Source organism: Phalacrocorax aristotelis, chromosome 2 (genome assembly GCF_949628215.1).
Source record: "Phalacrocorax aristotelis chromosome 2, bGulAri2.1, whole genome shotgun sequence".
In the NCBI taxonomy this organism is placed as follows: domain Eukaryota; kingdom Metazoa; phylum Chordata; class Aves; order Suliformes; family Phalacrocoracidae; genus Phalacrocorax; species Phalacrocorax aristotelis.
The window spans coordinates 36,594,442-36,615,890 of NC_134277.1; the positions used below are offsets into that span (position 1 = coordinate 36,594,442).

A 21,449-nucleotide genomic window follows, 5' to 3' on the forward strand; every position below is an offset into this window, starting at 1 on the left:
ACTGAGGCAATTATCTACAATTGCATGGCTACAAATGGAACTTTCCCAAAGTTAGTTTTGTAAAGTGATTACACTTGAATTGTTAAGACTAAATAAAAAAGAACTTCTGTATCACTAAATGTCACTGGGATGCATAAATAATAGCTTCTATAATTTTAAAAGTATCCTACCTGTTTCATTCTGATTTTGAAGTCATACTGTGAAAAGAGCACTTTTGAATTTTACCTTTTTCCCAGTCATTATTGACATTGACAATCTTCATGCATTTGCATAACTACGTGTGAATACGACAAGATCAATTTTAAAGGCATGCCCTATCAAATCTGTAAGCTCTTAGCCAAGAACCATTTTTGCGGGATGGTGCAATGCTGCCTTGACTCCCTAATTTGGAACAGTAAAGGAAGTACTGAAATACCAAACATCTAGACTGGTATCACTACCAGAAAGAAAAGCACTAGACTTGCTACTTCATAGACCAAAGGCAAATCCCACTCCTCCTACTCTATAAAACTAGAAATCGAAGAACTAAAGCTTGAGCCCACAACCAATCGGGATGCCTCCTTCCCACCCTCCAAAAAACCTACCCAGGCACTTACATTAACACTTATCTCAAGTGACAATCTAACCTTCCATTTCAACACTCATAATTCCCTGATCCACTAGTAGAAATCCTGTAGCGTTGTTTGTCCCATGGTAAATGGCTCCCAGCTTTCTACTGCAATTCTTATAAGCTGTTGCTATCTAGGGCTCTATACAGAGAAAGATATGATTTTAAGGGTCAGAGGGTCCTTTCCCTAAAACATAAACAAGGATTCATCCTCAGCCTGCAATTAAAAAGTTCAATTTTCTCAATCTTCAGTGGTAAGTATAAGCTGCACTTGTCTCTGTAGCAAGGTTTCTGAGCTACACAGATAGAACAAGCCAAACTAAATTATGTTTCCTACTTTGGACAAAGGATCACTCTGCTTTCTCCTGAAGGAGTTTTTGTGTTGATGGACAACTTTCTGTAAATTTTTTCCTGTGCAGAATTAAATGCCACCCTACTGCAAAATCCACTTCTCTACAGTCTATTTCTTCTCCCGCTCAACTAGGGAAGAGCAGCAGCTTGGAGATCAAAGTTTTTTGTCATCTCATAAAGCTGCTGACAGAACAGAAAGCACCACAACTCTACATGCAATCCACTGTAATAATTTCAGAAGACTGCACGCCAAGTAAGGTTACATCCTGTATCTACAACTACCCCATCAAGATTTTTGCACCATGAAAGCTAAGGTCTGCCTAGCCATAAAGGTGCTGTGATGAACATTGCTTCTGAAAATTGGAAGTCATCAACTACTACAACTTGAAGGTATCTCTTAACAAGCTTTTAGTAAAGCTGCTGCTGTTGGTTAATATTAAGTCTGCCTTTCCACTCAGAGCAACTACTGCTTTCACATTTAGTTTGAAAAAAAAAGTCACAAAACATATGGTAGCAGCCACTGAGACAAGTTGTTAGTAATCTTTAATTCTTTTCACTCATTAATTCTGAGTACCAGTCCTCTGCAACTCAGTCGTTAAGCACACTATTCTACTTGACATAACTCAACCTCAGCCAATCCTACAGCACAGCTACAGCTTTCAAGCTACTTTCAGTTTTATCCTGTCCCACTCAGGAAATGCAGCAGAAGTGCTGTTAAAAAGAACACTGGTGGAAGAGCTTAGCTTTGCTAGTTCTAGTCCAAAATACTTTCTAACTTCTCCACACTTCTAAGTACTTCTCATACCAACTCCACTAGCATTTACGTTTTTTCACACTGAGTTTTTGCTTGTCATTTCCTAATGAGGTAAAGCTGGACACCCAGCTTTTCTCTATATTCCCACCATTCTTCCACTTAATTTCAGACACATACAGCAAACAAGACTTTTAATTTTTTTAATTTACAGTATTGATTGCTCCAAGTTATGCCTTACTGTTGGTACACAGTAAATACACTCACCTGAACAATTCATTTATTACGAAAAAAATGCAGTTTAAACATTAAAAATACCACTTTACACTGTGCGAAACAGAACGTTGAGAAGTAATGACATCGGCTACAGCCAGGCACAGAGGAAGACTGTTTCCTTTTAGTCTACCAGCACATTCATTCCTGTACCCCTTCATCTGAAATTGCCTGTAGCAGATTTGAGGTGAATGCTTCTGCTGAATTAAGAAGATTTAATAACTCTCAGCTTGGTCTTTAGTATTTGTATTTCCAGAACAGGATGTTTTTCTGTTCTATTCATTACACCAAGAATGGTTGTTTTCAGATGATTTACTGAACAAAGGGTTTCAATAACATTTAAAAAACTGAAGATGTTTCTGAAGGGGAGTTATACTCTACTGGTGCATGCATGGATAAATTAGGTAGCATGCTTCCCCTAGATGAAAGAAAAGTGGCTGGGCACAACTGCCATTTCACAAATAGTACTTAAGTCAGATGAAGTGCATTCTTATTGCAAGCTTTAGACAGATTAATATATACCACAACACCTAGCACTGATTAATTTTAGAAAAATATTTTTTTAAGCCTTTGTTGTTTTGGGTTTGGGGTCTTCAGTGTTCTTGTTTTGTTTTTTTAAATCTTTAAAGTAATATAACAGAGGCGTATGGTGTAAGATGCCGAAAAACCACCCTGTTTTTTAATGTGGAAGAGTTGGGCTGTCAAAGCTATTATGCTGTTGACAATTATTCTATTACTTATAGATTATTTTTTTAAAACAATGAAGAAGCAAGAAATGGCTTTTTTTTTTTTAATTCTATGATCAAGTATGACTGAACATTAGTCATTTAAATCAACCCAATTACATAGTTTCCATTAAGTTAATGGCTGCCAAACAAGCGTGTACTCCAGTGACCCACCATAAGCAATGTTATCTGATGGCTGAGACAGATTTTAAGGTTAGACACAGTACATGTAAAAATAGAAAGTTTTAAAAACCGATCTCATCAAACATTTCCATTGCCATCTCCTTTGTGAAATAAATAAGGCAGCAGATAACTTTTACTTTGAAGTGGCATCTTTGAGGTATGCTATTAAGTCTGCTCTCTCAGACTTCTTCTTAATACCCGCAAAAATCATCTTTGTTCCTGGGATATACTTCTTTGGATTTTCTAAATACTCCATGAGAGTATCCTCACCCCAGGTGATACCTAGAGGGAAGAAAAAAAGATAGTTAGTGACTTCAAAATAACAAGCATGTTTATATTCTTGTTCTCCAAATTATTTCACTTTTTGGCAGATTTAAGTACTTCTAGAACTGGGTATTTTTGTCCTTAGCAACTCATAAAAACGGCTTTAAGTTTACCTTTGTTCTTATTAGCATCCGTGTAAGAGAAGCCCTCAGCTTGCCCAGTCTTGCGTCCAAATAGGCCATTCAGGTTGGGTCCAGTCTTGTGCTTGCCTCCCTTTTCAACTGTGTGGCACTGGGAACACTTCTGGACAAAGATCTTCTTGCCCTTCTCAATATCTCCCATTTTCAGTACTAGACCAAGAACACATACAGAGGTCAGTATGGCAATTTCAAGGTCACATACTCAACACAAACTTAAAAAACATCCTGTTGGTTTACAAAAGCATATATATGGCCCATCAGCCTAGTAATTCTCCAGCACACCTTTATGCACAAGCTATAGCTCCTGGGTTTGAAGATTAGCAGAAAATCATTAGACTACATGAAAGCTACCAAGGTGATAAACACGCTTGAAGAGCAGAAAAACCACCTCTCAGCGAAAGTAATTGCCCCGCAGCATTTGAACAGCACGGACATGATTTCTGAAGAGTAAATTGTACATGACTTCCATAAATGCCTTGTGTACCTATACCCGGGAAGCTTCCTAGTCATGAATAACCCTGTGTAAAGGGTCACGTTTGCACGTTTTCCCTTCTCAGCCAGATAAGTGCACCAGCACACCAACAGGATGTGGCCGAGGGCGGCAGGCACAAAGCGAGCCCGCTCCCCTCCTGCCCGGAGCCGCCCCAGCACCCACCGCCAGCAACGCTCTCTGCCCGCCGCGTGGCGAGAGAACCCAAGGGCAACCGCACCTGCCGGCCCGGCTCTGCCCCGCGGGGGCTGACCTTGAGCTCAGGAGCGGCTCCCGCCGCAGGGGGACCCGCCAGGCAGGCGGCTCGGCCCTGGCACCGCCCCAGAGCGGCGGCCGGAGCCTCGCCCAGCGAGGGGGAGCGGGACGGGCCGCGCCAGCCCCGGCCGCCGGCAGAGGCCGGGCCCCCCCCCAGCCGCAGCCGCCTGAGGTGGGGCCACCGGGCCGCGCGGTGACCTTCCGCCGCACCCCGGCCCGCGGCGGGAATCGCGCTCTGGGTACAGACGGGAGCGCCTCCCGCCCGCCATCACCTCACCCCTCGTCCCACACCGACCCCCGCCAGACTAACGGTCCCGCCAGGCCCAGGCTCAGGCCTAGGCCGAGCCGGGCCCGGGGCTAGGCCCCGCCGGCTGCTGCCCGCACCTGCACGGCCGGCCGCCCCGCTTACGCTGCACCCACGGCGGTAACCACGACCCCGGTAACTCCCGCACCGTCCGGCGTCTGAGCCCAAGGACACGCCGTACTCCGCCCTATGTAAGCCGGTGTTACCGCAACCAAGCTACGCCGGCGCTCGGCCCGCCTCTCAGGCGTGGTAACCAATCAAGTGACAGCCTGTGGACTTCTGATTTGCTAACTCGCCTGCCCGTCAAGAGGGACGTCACGGCGCTGGCGGCTAGCGGGGTAGGTTGCGATGGCGGGCCCCGGGCTTCCTCTCCCTCCCTGCGGAATGGCGTCAGACGTAACTCTGGTACGTAAAGAACGACGAGGCGCGCGGGAACGGGGGCGGGCTCCGGGCGCATGCGCGCAGCGGAAGGTGAAGGGAGGGTCACACAGAGCCTTCAGCGGGCTGCGACCTCGACGGGCCGCGACCTCAGCGGGCCGTGGGCGGAGCCCGTGACGTAAGGAGATGTGCGTGACGTAGCGGGAAAGCCTCACTTCTTCGCCCAGCGGGGTGGCTGGGGTTGTTGCCGACGCTTTCTGGCACCTTCCAGAGGCGGGGGAAGGCGTCGTGAGGCGGCCGGCTGAGGTGCCGCCGGGCAGAGGGCTGCCCTCCGCCCTGCGTGTCGTGGAGCTGCAAAAGCTTTGTGAAGGGAGCCCAAAGAACAGAGAGGTACAAGCGCCACAGGCAGCAACAGTGAGGCTAAACGCCACCGGACTCTTGAAGGGCTGACGAGGAGTGTTCGCTGGTGTGATGCCACGTGGGGCTGGAGGGGAGCACGGGGTGGTGGGATCCTGTGTCTCATGTAGGATACTAAAATCCTGTGGTTTAGAAGAAGATGAGAGTAGTACAGAAGGGGCCACCACAAGAAAAGGAGACTCATAGACTCATTAAGGTTGGAAAAGACCTCTAGGATCATGAAGTCCAGCCGTCAACCCAACACCACCATGTCTCTTAAACCATGTCCTGAAGTGCCACATCTACAAGTTTTTTGAACATGTCCGGGGATGGTGACTCCACCACCTCTCCAGGCAGCCTGTTTCAATGCCTGACCACTCTTTCAGTAAAGAAAATTTTCCTAATATCCAATCTAAACCTCCGCTGACACAGTTTGAGGCCATTTCCTCTCATCTATCACTAGTGTCTTGGGAGAAGAGACCAACACCCACCTCACTACAGCCTCCTTTCTAGTGGTAGAGAGCAATAAGGTCTCCCCTCAGTCTCCTCTAGTTTAAACAACTGCAGCTCTCTCAGCCCCAGATGCCTCAGCTGTCTTCCCAGCATGCCGGATAGCATTGTGGTGCTTGAAGAGGATGTGTTGATATCTGTGTATTGTGGACTTCTAAACAGAATTTAAATACTGAATTTCAGATGTGACCACCATCTCACTCTCCTTGGCAAGGAGGAAGAAGAGCTGTTAAAAAAGGCTAGTGTAATGAATATCCAGTGATCAAAACGCAGTGATCGCACGAGGTGAACTGTTTGCCCGAACTATGGACATTAAAACTGTGAGAATTTCTCACTGTCTGGCATTTGAAAAATTCTTTTTCTGTTTGTTCTTCTATACTATGCTGGAACTGGTCTAAGTATACTCCTGCAGTTGACCTATGGAGCAGTGCTCAGCTGAAGTGCCAACATGATGCACGAAGGAATGAGGGCAGGGTAAAAATACATCACAGGTTCCCTGATGGCAGAATTTTGCAGACATTTCATAAGAGTAGCAAATTATCACATCCTCATTTGGAGAGAGCTTGCTGCTGCTCGTGTCTAGGGCATGAGACATATATTTGTGCATCTTACATTTCATCACTAGGTATATACAAAATAGGTTATTAATACACTTCTAAACTGTAACAGTTAACACAGTAATCTTCCTGGCAGTACACTTGCCACAATAAAATTAATTTGCTTATGATATACAGCTAAATTCATATACTTCATGGGGAGTGAGGTAATATATGTGCAATGGGACCTCTTTAAATTGGCATCTTGACTGCTGTTGTTGCCAAACTCAAATCTCAAATCATGTCAGACTCCCAGAACTATGAGGTTGACTGAAAAGATGCTAGTATGAAAACTAAAGGCATTCTCTGTTTCTTTTATTTGCCTTTTGGTTTTGAAACTTCATGGTGCACTTCACTCATGTTTTTAGACTTTTTACTGTTATTGTAAGGACTGTAATTTTTTTTAGTAAACCTTTTGTGTCTTACGTGATTTCAGGAGACAGATGTATGTAAGTTAATAACACAAGACTCATGAGAAGACCCCTGGTCTCTCTTACCTTTGAAAGAGGAAGGAGCAGAAAGTACCTTTTCAGCTGCTTTAAGAAATTACAGTAGTGTAAATTCTTAAGTTTCTTTAAGCACTTGATGTGGGCTGATGCCCACTGACACCCATTCAAAGGTCTGCTCTTTCTTCATCGATGCAGACCTAAAGCATGTGTAACTCTCAGTTTCTGTAGGGTTTTTCCTTCTAAATATGTATGCTCCATACTAGACATTGCATGTTGAGCGTCACAGTTAACCCTTCTGATGCATGTGGAGGGATGTTGTAGCAATGTTATTTTAATTTTTCTCCAGGAAGCCGTTTTTGAAAACTGCACCTTAATTCAGGACAGTTGAATTGGGTTTTGTTAAACTTTTGAAATAACAATGCTCTCAGGGAAAATACTGAACCTGTGAGGTTTTCAGCAGTAAAGATTAATATACTAAAGATCAGTCTGTAAAATGAACTGTTGTCTTCTCTGCCTTATACCTGACCACTCATATGTCAGATGTTAGTGACTGCCGTGGTCATGATGCAACACCCTTTCATGAAGGTGTAAATGATACAGATGGAGTATTTGTGGGTTTGCATACTGTATTGTCAGTGGAAGCAGAGGTTCTATCTAATATAAAAATACACTGGTTTAGAAGATCTATTTTCACCAGTAAGAAGAGGTATCTCGAACAGAGAGGACTTGACTTAATTTGTTTAAGCCCATTTGGGTGTTACTAAGTGTAAATCTGGAGCAACACAGTGGTAAGAACTGGTCTGTAAGTAAAGTAGATGGTGCAGAAAGAGGGCTTGTTCAAAGTGCCCAGTGTTTTATGTTTTGAAACATTCTGCAACAGGACAGAGTAATAGTGAAATACCCTTCTGCTAAATATAGCATCTCTAGTGTATGTTAGCATGAATCCTGCACGTGTTGTATGACTTCCTCTGTAGGACAGAATGTGTTGTGGGACTTCCAGAGGTAATGCTGAAGACAAAGTCAGGGCTTTTCAGTCTTTGTGGGTTTGAACTGCTGGAGTAAACTAAAATGACTAGGTGCATTTTCAATGTGCTATTACTTTCCTACATGTATTAACATTCATTAAACCATTTGCCTTGGTGTGGTTTGCCTAGAAGGTTTGTAATTTAGTCTTTCAGTTATTCACTGTGGTTACACCTGAAATACCTTTGTCTTTTTACTACCTCAGACCATTACACACTGGAACAATAGTTATTTTGCAATCAGAATTATAGCTATGTAATTCTGTCGCGAAGGAAGGAAAAATGAACCAAATGTGTAAAGTCCAATAATACAGGAAACATGGCAAAAGAGCCAGCCAGTTCTTTTTAAAAGGTACACTGCAGATAAAAGAACGATGGCCTTATGAGCACAGACTGGAACTCAGGAGAACATATTCTTTTTCTTGGTTCTGTTTCTTGTTTGTTTTTGACAAATACTTTAGAACCCATTTCTTCTGTTGAAATTATCGGGGATTAGATGCTTGAGTACCTTGGTCTCTATTCATCCTCTTACCGTGTGGAAGTGGGCCAAGCCTGAGCTGCTGCTAGTTATCAGCTAACTCTGCCAGTGTTGGTGAGTCCGTGATTGGAGCTGCAGTCGTGGTGTGAGCTGGTGTTAAGAAAGAGCTTGAGTTATGACCTGAGTAATAAATCTTACCTCATTACAAAATAGTACTGACTAGTTTGCGCCATTATGATTTCTGAATTGTACTGAAGCTGTTCAGAAGACTTTTTTTTTTTAATATTTGCCTTTGAAATTTTTCAGGGGAAAGGTGTTTCTCTTCATTATGTTTTCAAAGCCTAGTTTATCAAAATGAAAGAGCGATTCTGGGCTGGGCTTGAAAAATTCTTGATGCTAGGATCCTTCAAAAATATTCTGCAGTGGCAAACATATGCTTTGAGGGTTACTTTCCAACACTTACACTGCAGGTCCGGTCGTTTGGAGCATACTGATGGCTTTATGTTTATTATGTCTTTTACAGGACATTTGGATGGAAGACAGAAACCTGTTCACCCAAACAGGTGAGGAACAGAGATGGACAACATTGTAGCCTGAAGAGTGAATGAAAATGCCTGATGAACGGTGTGCCTCTAATCTTTGCTGCTTGCTGTGTTTTATACAGTCTAAGACAGAGAGGGCAAATGTGCTACTGCTTGGAAAGGCAGCTGGAAAGGCAGAGTCTCTGAGATGCTGCAGTTGCTAAGGGTCACTACATATTAGGCTCTGTCTTAAGACAAAGCTAGATTTGTGCATAGCATCTACTTTTGTGTAACATTTTTATCAAACAAGTCTTGGGTTTATTTTAAGCTCTGTTTATAGTAATTGGTTGTGGCAGCATATTTATATTTTGCACAGTTGTCTCAGACAACATTGTGATTTTCATTGTTTTTTTAAAATGGCAAGTGTTATATTGGCTTGAATATCTGGATTGCATTCAATGCGTATTTTCCTGTATTGAAAAGATAAAAGGTATTCTCAAATTAAAAAAAACTGCTGCTATGTTGTCACATACCTGTGCTATAAAGAAAAAATATAGAAATAGACATAGAAATATTTTCTGCACATCCCAGGGTGCTGAGAGGTTATTGGAGGATTTGATCTTAGCAGATGAAGGCAAAACTCTGAGTTGTTTCAGTATCTGCTGTTCCTGTGGTTTTGGAGAGTGACTTTTGCAGGGCTTTGGATGCAACTACTTGGCACTAGGGGAGATAAGGGATATTCTGCTATGAGAGGTTTCGGGTGAGCAGACGGGCTGAGAATTGCCCATCCTGGATGTTGTTGTAGACTCCAGTTAGGCACAGGCTGAGGCAATGTTGCTCACCATTGCAGTAAGCTATTGAAAAAATGGCAGGTAACACAGGTAGAGAGACTCCGACCAATCGAGTGAGAGTGTGAAGCAGAGTGGGCAGCTGGAAGATTGCCAGAATATTTCATAGCTGAATCAATTCCACAACCACTATAATGCCATGACCTACTGAGTGATAAATTTACTGATGAGTTTAACAGGTGTGAAAATACCGAAGTACTTTGCGTGTTCTTTGATGCTGTGGGTTTATGTCACAGGCATGGAGATTTATTTGGTACCCCTTTATTTTATGATGAAGTGTCCCCAAGACTGGTGTAGGTAGGGGTCTCTGTCATTCCCAGCATCTGACCTGTGAGGAGCTGGGTAGGTTAAAATGATCCAGGGTTCAGAGTCACTCTTTGTCAACTTAAAACAGACACTGTGAACATTGACTCAATGCTTGTCTTTTCTGTGTTGAGATACTGGACTGCCCAGTTCAAGCATTTGTTCTAGTAGCTGCTTGTAGACTGATAGATGTCTAGTTATCTGTAGGCTCACAGAAGAGTATAATGAGGCCTTGGACATCAGTATAAGATAGAAGTATGGGATAGACCTTCTCTGTAATTAGTTCATGGTTTGAGGCAAGTAACACAACAAGGCCATCTTGTCTGGGTGGGTATAGAGAAATAGTGAGTACAAAACATAAATGCATCAAGTCAGGTAATTTGCAATGAAGCATGGAATAGCAAGAAAGGACTTCCAAATGCAAGAGTTGTCCTAGGATAGGACTGCATCAACTTCTGTTTTACTATCAGAAAACTAATTCTGAATCCTTATAAACCAGTTCCCATAGTGAAAGTAGGCTAAAAAGATAGGCGATTCAAGACAGTTATATGACAAAATTTAACAAAAAAAAATTTTTGGACTCAAGGCTAGAGTTAATTAAGTTAACTCACAAGGACGTTCACATTTGAAAGATTCAGAACCTAGCAGTTTGTCAGAAGTTCAACTTTCCTTAAAAATGTAATTTTGTTACTTTTGGAAAAGAACTTTAAAATTAAATTTAAGGGCTCAAGAATTGAAAGACAAATAAAAGGCTATCCTTTTATTAAGTCCATTATGTTTTTAAATTTAAAGCTAGACTCATGCTATTGTGGAGTCTGCCACAGTTTACTGGAAAGCTTAAAGTAATAGAGGTATAATAAATGTCCTTGAGCATTGTCTGAGAGTCTGATTCCATCTGACAAAAAAACATGCTACAAGAACAGTAATTTCTCCTGGACTCCATTTCTATTTTTAGGGGGCAAGTAATTGGTTCAAAGCTACCACATTTTAATTTTTTTTAAAAATTACTTTTCTTTCTAATGAATCAAATACTTGGAATAATTTCAATCCTATCCTGTTTGGAGGGGATGACAATTGTCTTGGTTTTGGCTGGGATAGAGTTAATTTTCTTTGTAGTAGCTAGTATAGGGCTATGTTTTGGATTTGTGCTAAAAACAGTGTTGATAACGTGGAGATGTTTTAGTTGTTGCTAAGTAGTGCTTACACTAGTCAAGGACTTTTTCAGTTCCCTGTGCTCTGCCGGGTGCACAAGGAGCTGGGAGGGGGCACAGCCAGGACAGCTGACCCCAACTGGCCAAAGGGATATTCCATATCATGTGACATCATGCTCAGCATATAAAGTTGGGGGAAGAAGAAGGAAGGGGGGGATGTTCGGAGTGATGGTGTTTTTCTTCCCAAGTAACCCTTATGCAAAAATGGAGCCCTGCTTTCCTGGAGATGGCTGAACACCTGCCTGCCAATGGGAAGCAGTGAATTAATTCCTTGTTTTGCCTTGCTCGTGCGTGTGGCTTTTGCTTTACCTATTTAACTGTCTTTATCTCAACCCATGAGTTTCCTCACTTTTGCTCTTCTGATTCTCTCCCCATCCCACCAGGGGGGAGTGAGCAAGTGGCTGTGTGGTGCTTGGTTGCTGACTGGGGCTAAACCATGACACTTTCTAATTAATCAAATAGTTGGAATCATTTCAGCCATATCCTGCTTGGAGAGGATGACAATTGCCTGCATGGGTAATACATTTGCTTTGTGTATCTGTGGGAGCCAAAGATTACTCTCCTGGATTTACATGATCAGTTGGGGCATTATCTTCTGAATAATCCAAGCTGTAGAGTAAGAAGTACTTCTGCAGCAGCTTGAATGAAGATATTGTCAAATTAGTCTCCAAAGCATCAATTTATCCCTGAGAAAAGCTCCAAATTAAGACTGCTTTTGTAAGGAGATGTGTATGGTTGGGTCTTCTTATGTAATGATGATGTGCTAAACTAATGTAATCTACTAAAGCCTGCACAGTTCTTGTATTTACGGTATAGGCCGGACCGGAGGACCTTTCATGAAAGAAGAGCACTAGCGTGGCCCCATGATTCAGATGAGAGTCTTAAAAAGGAAAAGCTTTGCTTACCTTAGGATTTTCAAAGGAGAAACCATTTATAATGTAAGTAGAAATAAGGCTATAAACTGGCAAATTTAATTCTTTTCTCTCATAGAAATAAAACTAGTGTGCTATTGCAAGCTTAATGCTTTTAAGTGTATACCCAGTTCTCTGCAGAGCTACAAAGGCTCTGTGTATAGCAGCAGGAGGATCTGTTGAATGTGAAGCCTGACCAAGTCACAAGACAACACGTTCATGATTCATAGATCTGCAGATTGTCCTCTTCATTTGAGAGGAAATCACTGCTGCTGGTGGTAGCACCCATAGGATGTTACGTTCAGTGGAGAGGTGGGATTCTTCCCTTCAGAGATCTTATGCTAGTTTTGCTGCCTGTTGTGTCAAGTTTTCAAGATGTGTAACCAAGTAATTGCCTGGCGGGTAGTTTTAGAATCACATTTTAATATACCAGCTTCATTGTCTGCTTGTTTTTGCATATGACTTTAGGAACATGTCAACTGTTATATCAGAGCAAATGAGTGGTTTAGCACTGTTTCTGACAATGATCAATGCTGGATGCTTTGTGGACACTAAAACTGCCCAGGATGAGCTTATTATCATAAAGCATGATGTCTCAGAGCACTGAGAACACTTAGTCCAAACCACCAGCACTGCAGATGTTTTTCTCATGCTCCTAGGATATGTCTTTCAGCCTTTTTATTAAATGATGTTAAGCTCTTTGCCTTCATCATAATCTAAGCAGAAAATGAAACAAGTAAATTACAGTACACTTCCTAAGTTTCTTCTTTTGTCTGATGAATTTGACCAAACAAAATGTCCCAGAGCTTTTTCATTCAGGGGCTTACAGATACGTGGTACAAATGACTAATGAAACTTTTCTGTAGTAAATGTGTTATATACTCAATTGCTAAGTTGTAGCTTATAGATTTGGGAGGGGGGCTTTTTGCTGGGTTTTGTTTGTTTGTGTGGTTGGTTTTTTGTTTTGTTTTGGCTTTGTTGTTTTTTTTCCCAGAGAGAACAAGTTCAGTTTTCATGTATCTTTCTTGGGGCATGACTAATCCCATTTTTAACAATTGTTACCCTTTTCCAAACTTTCTTGCTTTTTGTTATTTATGAAATGTGCTGAACAAAACTAAATGCAAGATACACAAGGATTATGAAATAACATAATATTTTGTCTTCTTTGCAGCTTAACATTAATCTCTCCTGAATGGTGCTAGAGGCAGAGCAAGAGGCAGGAGTCTGCACGTACTTTGAAACTGTTCCTCCAGGAGGTAGCAACTATTTTAAAACCCATTTGTGGCTGAGTTGTCTTCAACGGTTCTTTGCAGTATGTTCCTTCATACTTCACTTTTAACTTTCATCTGCTATTATGCTGCTCAGTTACTTTTGTACTAAATCCTCTAGATACTCTCCTGTACTCTTCTTATGACCTATTAAGTTCATTCATCATTTCTGTTTTAAGGACCAAAACTGATTGTTTCTGAGATGTGTAAAGGTGGGATAGGAAGTGAGTATCCTCTCCTAATGGAAAGTAAGCTCTCTGACTCTTGTCACATAATTTTCCTTATATCCTCTTGGTAGCCACCGAGCCCTTTGTATTCTGAATACTTGCACAGAAAATAGTGCACTGCTGGGGCACTGTGTCCTGACTGGCCTCCTGAAGATTTCACACATGAATAAAATAATCAGGGATGTACATTTCTGCCATGATTCTTTGCTAGTATCTCTTCCTATAAAGGAAAGTCCAGTAGATAACGACTAGCCAGAAGCTTGGTTCTTGTTTGAGCCGTGTATTCAGGGTATGACCTTGGCAGTCTCCTGAACTCTGGCAATTTACTTGAAGGGAGAGGGAATATATCTGATCTCTTAATGGGACAGCTTAGAAGACTGCAATGAAGAAACTCTCAGTGAACAATACAATGGCATTTTGCTCCCTCTTCAGGTCCTCTCTGGGAAAGAACCGAATAATCCCTCATTTAATGAAGCAGTTTAAAAAAAAGACAATGACTGCTCGTGTGTTGTTTCTGCTTCTGTAATCCCCACTTTGCTGCAGCTCCTTAAAATATTCATTGAACCCATATTAGGTATGTTCCTGAATTCTGGGTAGCAGAAATACTATTCTGTCAGCACACAGAAAATAGCAATTTATTCTTTGCATTCTGTTTGCAAAGCCAGTTGCTAATCCATGAGGTAGTTTTCTGCTGAAGTTTCCTTTGCTGCTTTACAAAAATTATTTAAGATGTTTAAATTTATTGCATTTGGGGACTTTTTTGGTTGGTTGTGTTCTGTTCACACTTTTCAGGAATCTTAAACAGCTAAGTAAGCACAACACGGCAGCAGAGCTGTTCTGTCCCTATCTCTTGCTCTTAACTATTTTTATATCCACCAAGTCAATGGCCGCTATTAATCCTTGGCTGCTATAATGACCACTTGCAGCCACCTAGAGCTAACTCCTAATAAGAAATTACATATTTTCTGTAGTTTAACTGCTTCATTCTAAAGCTCCTTCACAGCTCCGCAGGGATTGCTAAATTTCATTCTCCCTCTACCACCAGTCTTCATGGCAATTTAAATACAGTCTCTATGGCCTTTCCAGTTCTCTTAAACATTCCTATTGTAGACAATGAGAGAAAAAAAGAAAAAGAAGAGTCTGAAATACAAACCACCATAGGTCTGACATAGAATGTAAGCTTGGAGAGGCCACAGTCAACCTTAAAGCCTGGTGTCTTTGGGAATGTGCTGTGCACAAAGAGACTTCACAGCTCATGAGCATCATGTTTGCCCCTGTGTGTGCACAGTAGTGATGACATTATTGGTGTTTGACTCCCTGCAGAGTAGCAGAGGGTCCTTTTGACCTGAGGGCTTGGTGCTTGTGAGGGCCTGAAAAGGGCCTTATTGGGCCAGTAACTATGGTCCACAGCTCTTGCTGGCAATGGTGGTATAGCTCCTTGCATAAACTGGTCAAGTCCATTCTCAAGCAGCCTGTTTTCTGATCCTCTCCTCAACTATTGAGGAGCTATTCCTGAACCTCCTTACTGTGACCATTAAAAATCTTGTGATTCCCAGCTTAAGTATATTCCAGTCAGACTGTAACACTCATTTGTGAATCCATTTGGCCATGAAGGAACCAGCTCTTTCCGTAACCACGTTTTATCTCACTAATGTGTTTCTCAAGAAAAGTCACGTTTTCACAGCCTCTAGAATGACAGTCTCTTCTGGTCTTCTCAGATAGGCTGCACATGCCCAGGCTACCCTTAGCTGCTCTTCTCTTTACTGTTTGAATTTGTTGTGGTTCTCTAGGAAAGGACGGATGGTTGGTATTGAGGTACTTTTTATTTGTTACTCTATTTTTAAAGGACAAAGGAACATGTTAGTTAAAGAAATAAAAATCATTGAAACCATAGAATTTATGTCTCTTTCCCTTAGTACTGTTACCTCTGAAGTATTTTGTCTCTCTTATGGAATCATGAAAATGGTTTTGTGCTGCTGTCTTTGAGAATGAATGCTACAGCTCCAGCAGTGCTGTCTGGTGTCAAGGAACCTCACAGCTAGAGATCCATGCAGGCAGTGCTGTCTCTCATGGCCTGTCCTCTGATCTCCATGCAGGCTGATATGCTTCTTGGTGCCAAAGCTTCTGTAACAAAATTCTGCTTTCCTCACTCTTTACATCCAGTGGTAAACCTGGCTTACTTAGACTAACTGGCTTTTCCCGTATTGTATGTAGATCCAAATCTCTGGGCTTGAAGCCTTTGTAGGAAAGGGAACATGCAGATTTTGGAAGGGATTCAAGTTCAGACCTTTGTGAAAGCTGCCCCCTGTACAATGCTTCTGTTTGCAATGTGTCAGTGATTTACTGAAGTTTGTTTATGGGTGACCATGTATCCAGATAATGAACTTTCTGGTAGCATGTCTGAGACAGAGTGGCCTGCTCTTGGTGCACATCCCATTTCTGGTCTGTGCTTTCTGTCACTTTACACTGCTGACCTGGGCTGGCCACTGTTTTTATTTTACTCAGCATTGTGCCTGAATAGTTGGCTACGACAGTAGGAACCCTGAATAAAAGTGGAGGCATCTGAACACTGGAGAAATACTGTTCTTGCAGAGTTGATTCATGGGGACTTTGACCTTGAAGTAAACATGCAGTGCACCCTTCAGGAGGTCTTACTTGTGAGAGACTGGGCAGAAATGTTTCTTTCTATATGGAGGAAGTAACAGGATTTACACTGTCCTATACATCTCTTATTTTAGCAGGGACTGCTTATTTTAGCAGACCATTGCCTGAGACTAGTGAAATGGCTCAGTTAGGGGTCTCCCAGGCAAAGGGAAGCAGCCCAGACATTTGTTACTGCCCTGCCACATAGGGAGCTTAGATGCAGTCTTTATGCTTTGGAAAAGAAAATGTTCTGCTCCACCTCAATGCATTAAGATATAAATGAATATAGATGTCTTGTGCTCTCTTCCCCTCTCTTCTTTAAGCATCTGTCTTCCCATCTGTGGTCTCATAAGCAATATGATAGCATAAACAGTGACTTGCATCAGTGTGTTTTTTAACTTCTTTTAGGAACTGTTGCAAGTAGGACTGAGGATGCTTACTGGCATGTGGCTTTTTAGCTTTCTCAACCACAGTTTGACCCATGGCTTGAATACTGTTACCCTGTATTAATCATTTGTACTGTTGAATCCTCAGATACTAGTGCAGAATCAAAGTTGCATTGTATAGGAACTTTTCAAACATAAAGTGCATTTGAGCTGTATAGCCATTTACGGTGCTGAACAATCTGAGTGTTTGATATTTAACATCTGTATGCTTTAATTGGAATAATGTTGTTCATATAAATCAGTAGGACCCAGGGTAGGCCTCTGCCAATCACGCTTTGGAAGCCAGAGGACAATAAAACTGCTCAGTTTTGAATTAATGTAAGCTGCTAGTTTGGATTTTCATTTCCAGAGACAAGCTGTTGAAAGTGTTTTTCAAAGTGTTCATCATCATAAAATGAAGCATTTGTTTCTTCATCACACTGGAGAAAAAGCTAGACAGCTTTTCCATTTCAGATACAGAGATTCAATTACCAGAAACCACTAAATGCCATTTCAACAGGGATTTTTTAACTTGGGTTGTTTTTTTTAATCCAATAGAATAAAAGTAGGACAACGTGGGGACTTTTTATCAGGGCCATTTTTGGACTACAAGAAAATGACAGCATCATACTTAGTTGCCCTGCTTCTCATATGTCTGTGCAGTTTGAACCTGTAAGTGCTGTAAAGCCAGCAGTGCTTTGGAAGTTGAGCAGGAATCCATTCCTTCTGTTTTACCTGCAGAATTGCTTAGTCAGAATAAATTACACATGTGTATGTACTCTGCATGACAATGTGCAGGTGTCACTTGATGGCTTAAACCATTACAGGTAATGATGCATTAGCAAAAAGCGGCTCAACTTGATTTGCTATGCTTATATACCGTGTTATGCTTCATTTGCATGAGTAGCATACAAATAGTATGTTTTCACTTTTATACAGGCTACACAGAATATAAAATTATTGAATTTTTGTATGTAAAACATGGAGTTTTACAGCATAGTTTTATACATTCTTTGGTGTAAATATTCGCATTAAAATAGAATCTGATAATGTTACTGATGCACCCTTAAGGAAGAAAGGCAAATCACTCAAGTAAATGGAGGAGGATGAATCATAGAAACTCTGCCAAACTTAAACCGGTATAGTTAGTAAGGGCACAGTAGTCTGCAATGCTAATAGGTCACTTATCAAATACACAATGTGCAATAAACAAAATAGGTTGATGAGTTCAGTGGGCTTGTCCTGACTAACACCAGCTGAACATCTAGCCAATATGTTTCAGTCTCTGCAGTGCCGCACCACGCATGTGAGAGCTGCCAACTCATTTTATGGAGACTGTTACTCATACTTCTCAAGGCAAAAGGTCGTCTGAATTGCTGTTGTGTTGGTGGCAATTTTAAATGGTAAGATAAAAAATAAGCAGATAATCACAATAACTTTCCCCCTGCAAACCATGAGCAAGTCATTAATCCATTACAGAAGCTCTGTCAACGAGCTGTGTCAGGACTGATGTAGTATACTGAACTTTTGCCTCTGTTTTAGAGTGAGCCTTGCCCTGTTCTTAAATATTATCAAAGGGAAGGCTTAATTCTGCCAGCTGAATCTGGTAATACTCTTGCCAGTATTACCTGTGGTGGAAGCATAAGATTCTTAGTAAATGCAGCACTTACTAGTCCCATGTCTTCGCCCAGTTCTCCAGTTAATCTGACAACTGCTTTCATGTAATAGTTAACCAGGATAAGGGGATTCATAGGACCTCTTCCTTAATAGAGGTGTATTTTATTGTCACACATTTTTATTGGTTAGGAAAATCAGAATTAATGCACAGTCCCCCTGAAAAACATCAGATAATTTGCAGTTTTGGTGGCCTTTGTTACTAAATGGCAAATAAATAATTTCTCTGACAAATTTAGGGGCTGACACTTTGCGGTCTTTCGTTGATATCCCAAGTAAATTAATTTAACAAAAAATGCTTACCTCTGAAGTTCTGCCTGTATGTTGTGATCCCCAGAGCCCTTTCAGTGTTTCATAGCATATTGGCTGTTCTTGGAGAGAGGTTATGTTCTAGCTCTTTAGAAGTGGAGTTGGGGTGTGCTGGTTTTGGCTGAGAAGGGGTTAATTCTCCTCACTGTGGGGGTCAGCTACCTTTCCAGCTTCCCGCGCTCGGCCTCGTGGCGTGGCAGGGGGGGCTGGGAGGGGCAGGGCCATGGTGGGGGCGGCTGACCCCGACTGGCCAATGGCAGGTTCATTCCATACCATGTGACACCATGACCAGTATATTGAGGGGGGGGCAGTGGCAGCGCGGACGCGGCGCGGCGTCGGGTCGGCGGGCGGCTGCGGCGCGTGCGGTTTGTTTCGGCGGTTCGTTCCCCCTCTCCCCTCCCTTCCCCCCTCCCCCGGGGCTTTGCGCCTCTCGTTGTTCTCCTTTACATTGCATTTCTACTGTTGTTTCTTTTAATTTTCATTATTAAACTGTTCTTATCCCAACCCACAAGCGTTACCCTTCTGATTCTCTCCCCCATCTACCGGTGGGGGAGTGAGCGAGCGGCTGTGTGGGGCTGAGCTGCCGCTAAACCACGACAGTCTTTTTGGCGCCCAACGTGGGGCAGAGGTGATAGATAGACTCCGGGATTATGACACAAATATCTCTTCCTCGCTTGTCTCTGCTGTGGAGAAACTATCCCAAGAGGTCCAGCAACTCAAAGAAGATCTGTCCTACTCCCCACCTCGACAGAGCAGTGTCTCAGCTGTTAGGAATAAGCGTCCTTTGGCTCAAAGAAGGGGATACACACCACGGGCCACCCTATGGTTCTACCTGCGTGACCACGGAGAGGACATGATGAGGTGGGATGGCAAGCCTACTTCGACCCTACAGGCACGAGTACATGAACTGCAAGGAAGAACAGTCACTCAGGGAGGCTCTTCCAGGAAAGCTGCTGCTCCAGTTTCCAGCGAGCAAGTCCCCAGACAGAGGAGTAGAAGCGCAGATTTTATTTCTAAGTGTAATAGAGGGACTCCTGATTCACATTTACAGGAAGTGAGTTGTGACTGCCATGATCAGGACTAGAGGGGCCCTGCCTCCAGCCGGGTGGAGGAAAGGGATAACCGGGCTTACTGGACTGTGTGGATCCGATGGCCTGGCACGTCCGACCCACAGGAGTATAAAGCTTTAGTGGACACCGGCGCACAGTGCACCTTAATGCCATCAAACTATATAAGGGCAGAACCCATCAGCATTGCTGGAGTGACAGGGGGATCTCAAGAGCTAACTGTATTGGAGGCCGAAGTGAGCCTAACTGGCAATGAGTGGCAGAAGCACCCCATTGTGACTGGCCCAGAGGCTCCGTGCATCCTTGGTATAGACTACCTCAGGAGAGGGTATTTCAAGGACCCAAAAGGTTACAAGTGGGCTTTTGGTGTAGCTGCTTTGGAGATGGAGGAAACTGAACAGCTGTCTACCTTGCCCGGTCTCTCAAAGGACCCTTCTGTGGTGGGGTTGCTGAAGGTCAAAGAACAACAGGTGCCAATCGCCACCACAACAGTGCACCGGCGGCAATATCGCACCAACAGAGACTCTCTGATCCCCATCCATAAACTCATTCACCAACTGAGGAGCCAAGGAGTCATCAGTAAGACCCACTCACCCTTTAACAGTCCCATATGGCCAGTCCGGAAGTCTAATGGAGAGTGGAGACTAACAGTAGACTATCGTGGCCTGAATGAAGTCACTCCACCGTTGAGTGCTGCTGTGCCAGACATGCTAGAACTTCAATACGAACTGGAGTCAAAGGCGGCCAAGTGGTATGCCACAATTGATATTGCTAATGCATTCTTCTCAATCCCTCTGGCAGCAGAGTGCAGGCCACAGTTTGCTTTCACATGGAGGGGCGTCCAGTACACCTGGAATCGACTGCCCCAGGGGTGGAAACACAGTCCTACCATTTGCCATGGACTGATTCAGACTGTACTGGAACAGGGAGAAGCTCCAGAACACCTTCAATACATTGATGACATCATTGTGTGGGGCAGCACAGCAGAAGAAGTTTTTGAGAAAGGTGAGAAAATAGTCCAAATCCTTCTGAAAGCTGGTTTTGCCATAAAACAAAGTAAGGTGAAGGGACCTGCACGAGAAATCCAGTTCTTAGGAATTAAATGGCAAGACGGTCGTCGTCAGATTCCAATGGATGTGATCAACAAAATAGCAGCCATGTCTCCACCAACTAGCAAAAAGGAAACACAAGCTTTCTTGGGCGTTGTGGGTTTTTGGAGAATGCATATTCCAAATTACAGTCTGATCGTGAGCCCTCTCTATCAAGTGACCCGGAAAAAGAATGATTTCAAATGGGGCCCTGAGCAACGACAAGCCTTTGAACAGATTAAACGAGAAATAGTCCGTGCAGTAGCTCTTGGGCCAGTCCGGGCAGGACAAGATGTAAAAAATGTGCTCTACACTGCAGCCGGGGAGAATGGCCCTACGTGGAGCCTCTGGCAGAAAGCACCTGGGGAGACCCGGGGTCGACCCCTAGGGTTTTGGAGTCGGGGATACAGAGGGTCTGAAGCCCGCTATACTCCAACTGAAAAAGAGATATTGGCAGCATATGAAGGGGTTCGAGCTGCTTCAGAAGTGGTTGGTACTGAAGCACAGTTGCTCCTGGCACCCCGACTGCCAGTGCTGGGCTGGATGTTCAAAGGAAACATCCCCTCTACACACCATGCAGCTGATGCTACGTGGAGTAAATGGGTTGCACTGATCACCCAGCGGGCTCGAGTAGGAAACCCCAGTCGCCCAGGAATCTTGGAAGTGATTATGGACTGGCCAGAAGGCAAAGATTTTGGATTATCACCAGAGGAGGAGGTGAC

At 43.1% G+C, this 21,449-nt stretch overlaps 2 protein-coding genes and 1 long non-coding RNA gene across 6 annotated transcripts in view; 1 reads left to right on the forward strand and 2 right to left on the reverse strand.

The window, feature by feature from the left end:
* The window catches only part of LOC142052657 (uncharacterized), a 320,817-nt gene that overhangs the window by 271,794 nt on the left and 27,574 nt on the right, over window positions 1-21,449 (forward strand). Inside the window, exons 2-4 of one of the 4 annotated variants that reach the window (XR_012658926.1) lie at window positions 4,936-6,312; window positions 8,756-8,795; window positions 13,198-13,282. This is a non-coding gene — a long non-coding RNA (uncharacterized LOC142052657). Of the gene's footprint in view, window positions 1-4,734; window positions 4,809-4,935; window positions 6,313-8,755; window positions 8,796-13,197; window positions 13,339-21,449 lie in introns of those variants that run through there. The other 3 variants (XR_012658928.1, XR_012658925.1, XR_012658927.1) reach the window with 3 other exon arrangements.
* Window positions 1,899-4,632, reverse strand: CYCS (cytochrome c, somatic). Its single transcript, XM_075083059.1, has 3 exons — window positions 4,484-4,632; window positions 3,328-3,504; window positions 1,899-3,172 (listed from the first exon to the last, which is right to left on the reverse strand). The coding sequence occupies exons 2-3, from the start codon at window positions 3,494-3,496 to the stop codon at window positions 3,024-3,026; spliced, it is 318 nt and encodes a 105-aa protein (XP_074939160.1). The 5' UTR covers window positions 3,497-3,504; window positions 4,484-4,632; the 3' UTR covers window positions 1,899-3,023.
* The window catches only part of SPMIP4 (sperm microtubule inner protein 4), a 33,390-nt gene continuing 25,589 nt past the window's right edge, over window positions 13,649-21,449 (reverse strand). Inside the window, 3 exon segments of the mRNA XM_075086191.1 lie at window positions 13,649-15,537; window positions 15,712-15,858; window positions 18,218-18,351. Of these exon segments, the coding sequence (XP_074942292.1) occupies window positions 15,382-15,537; window positions 15,712-15,858; window positions 18,218-18,351 (437 nt within the window). The 3' untranslated portion in view covers window positions 13,649-15,381.

Coding starts and splice junctions, on each gene's coding strand:
- CYCS (XM_075083059.1), bottom strand. CDS start 3,496: ATGGGAGATATTGAGAAGGGCAAGAAGATCTTTGTCCAGAAGTGTTCC. Junction 3,173..3,327: donor GGATGCTAATAAGAACAAAG/GTAAACTTAAAG, acceptor TCTTCCCTCTAG/GTATCACCTGGGGTGAGGAT.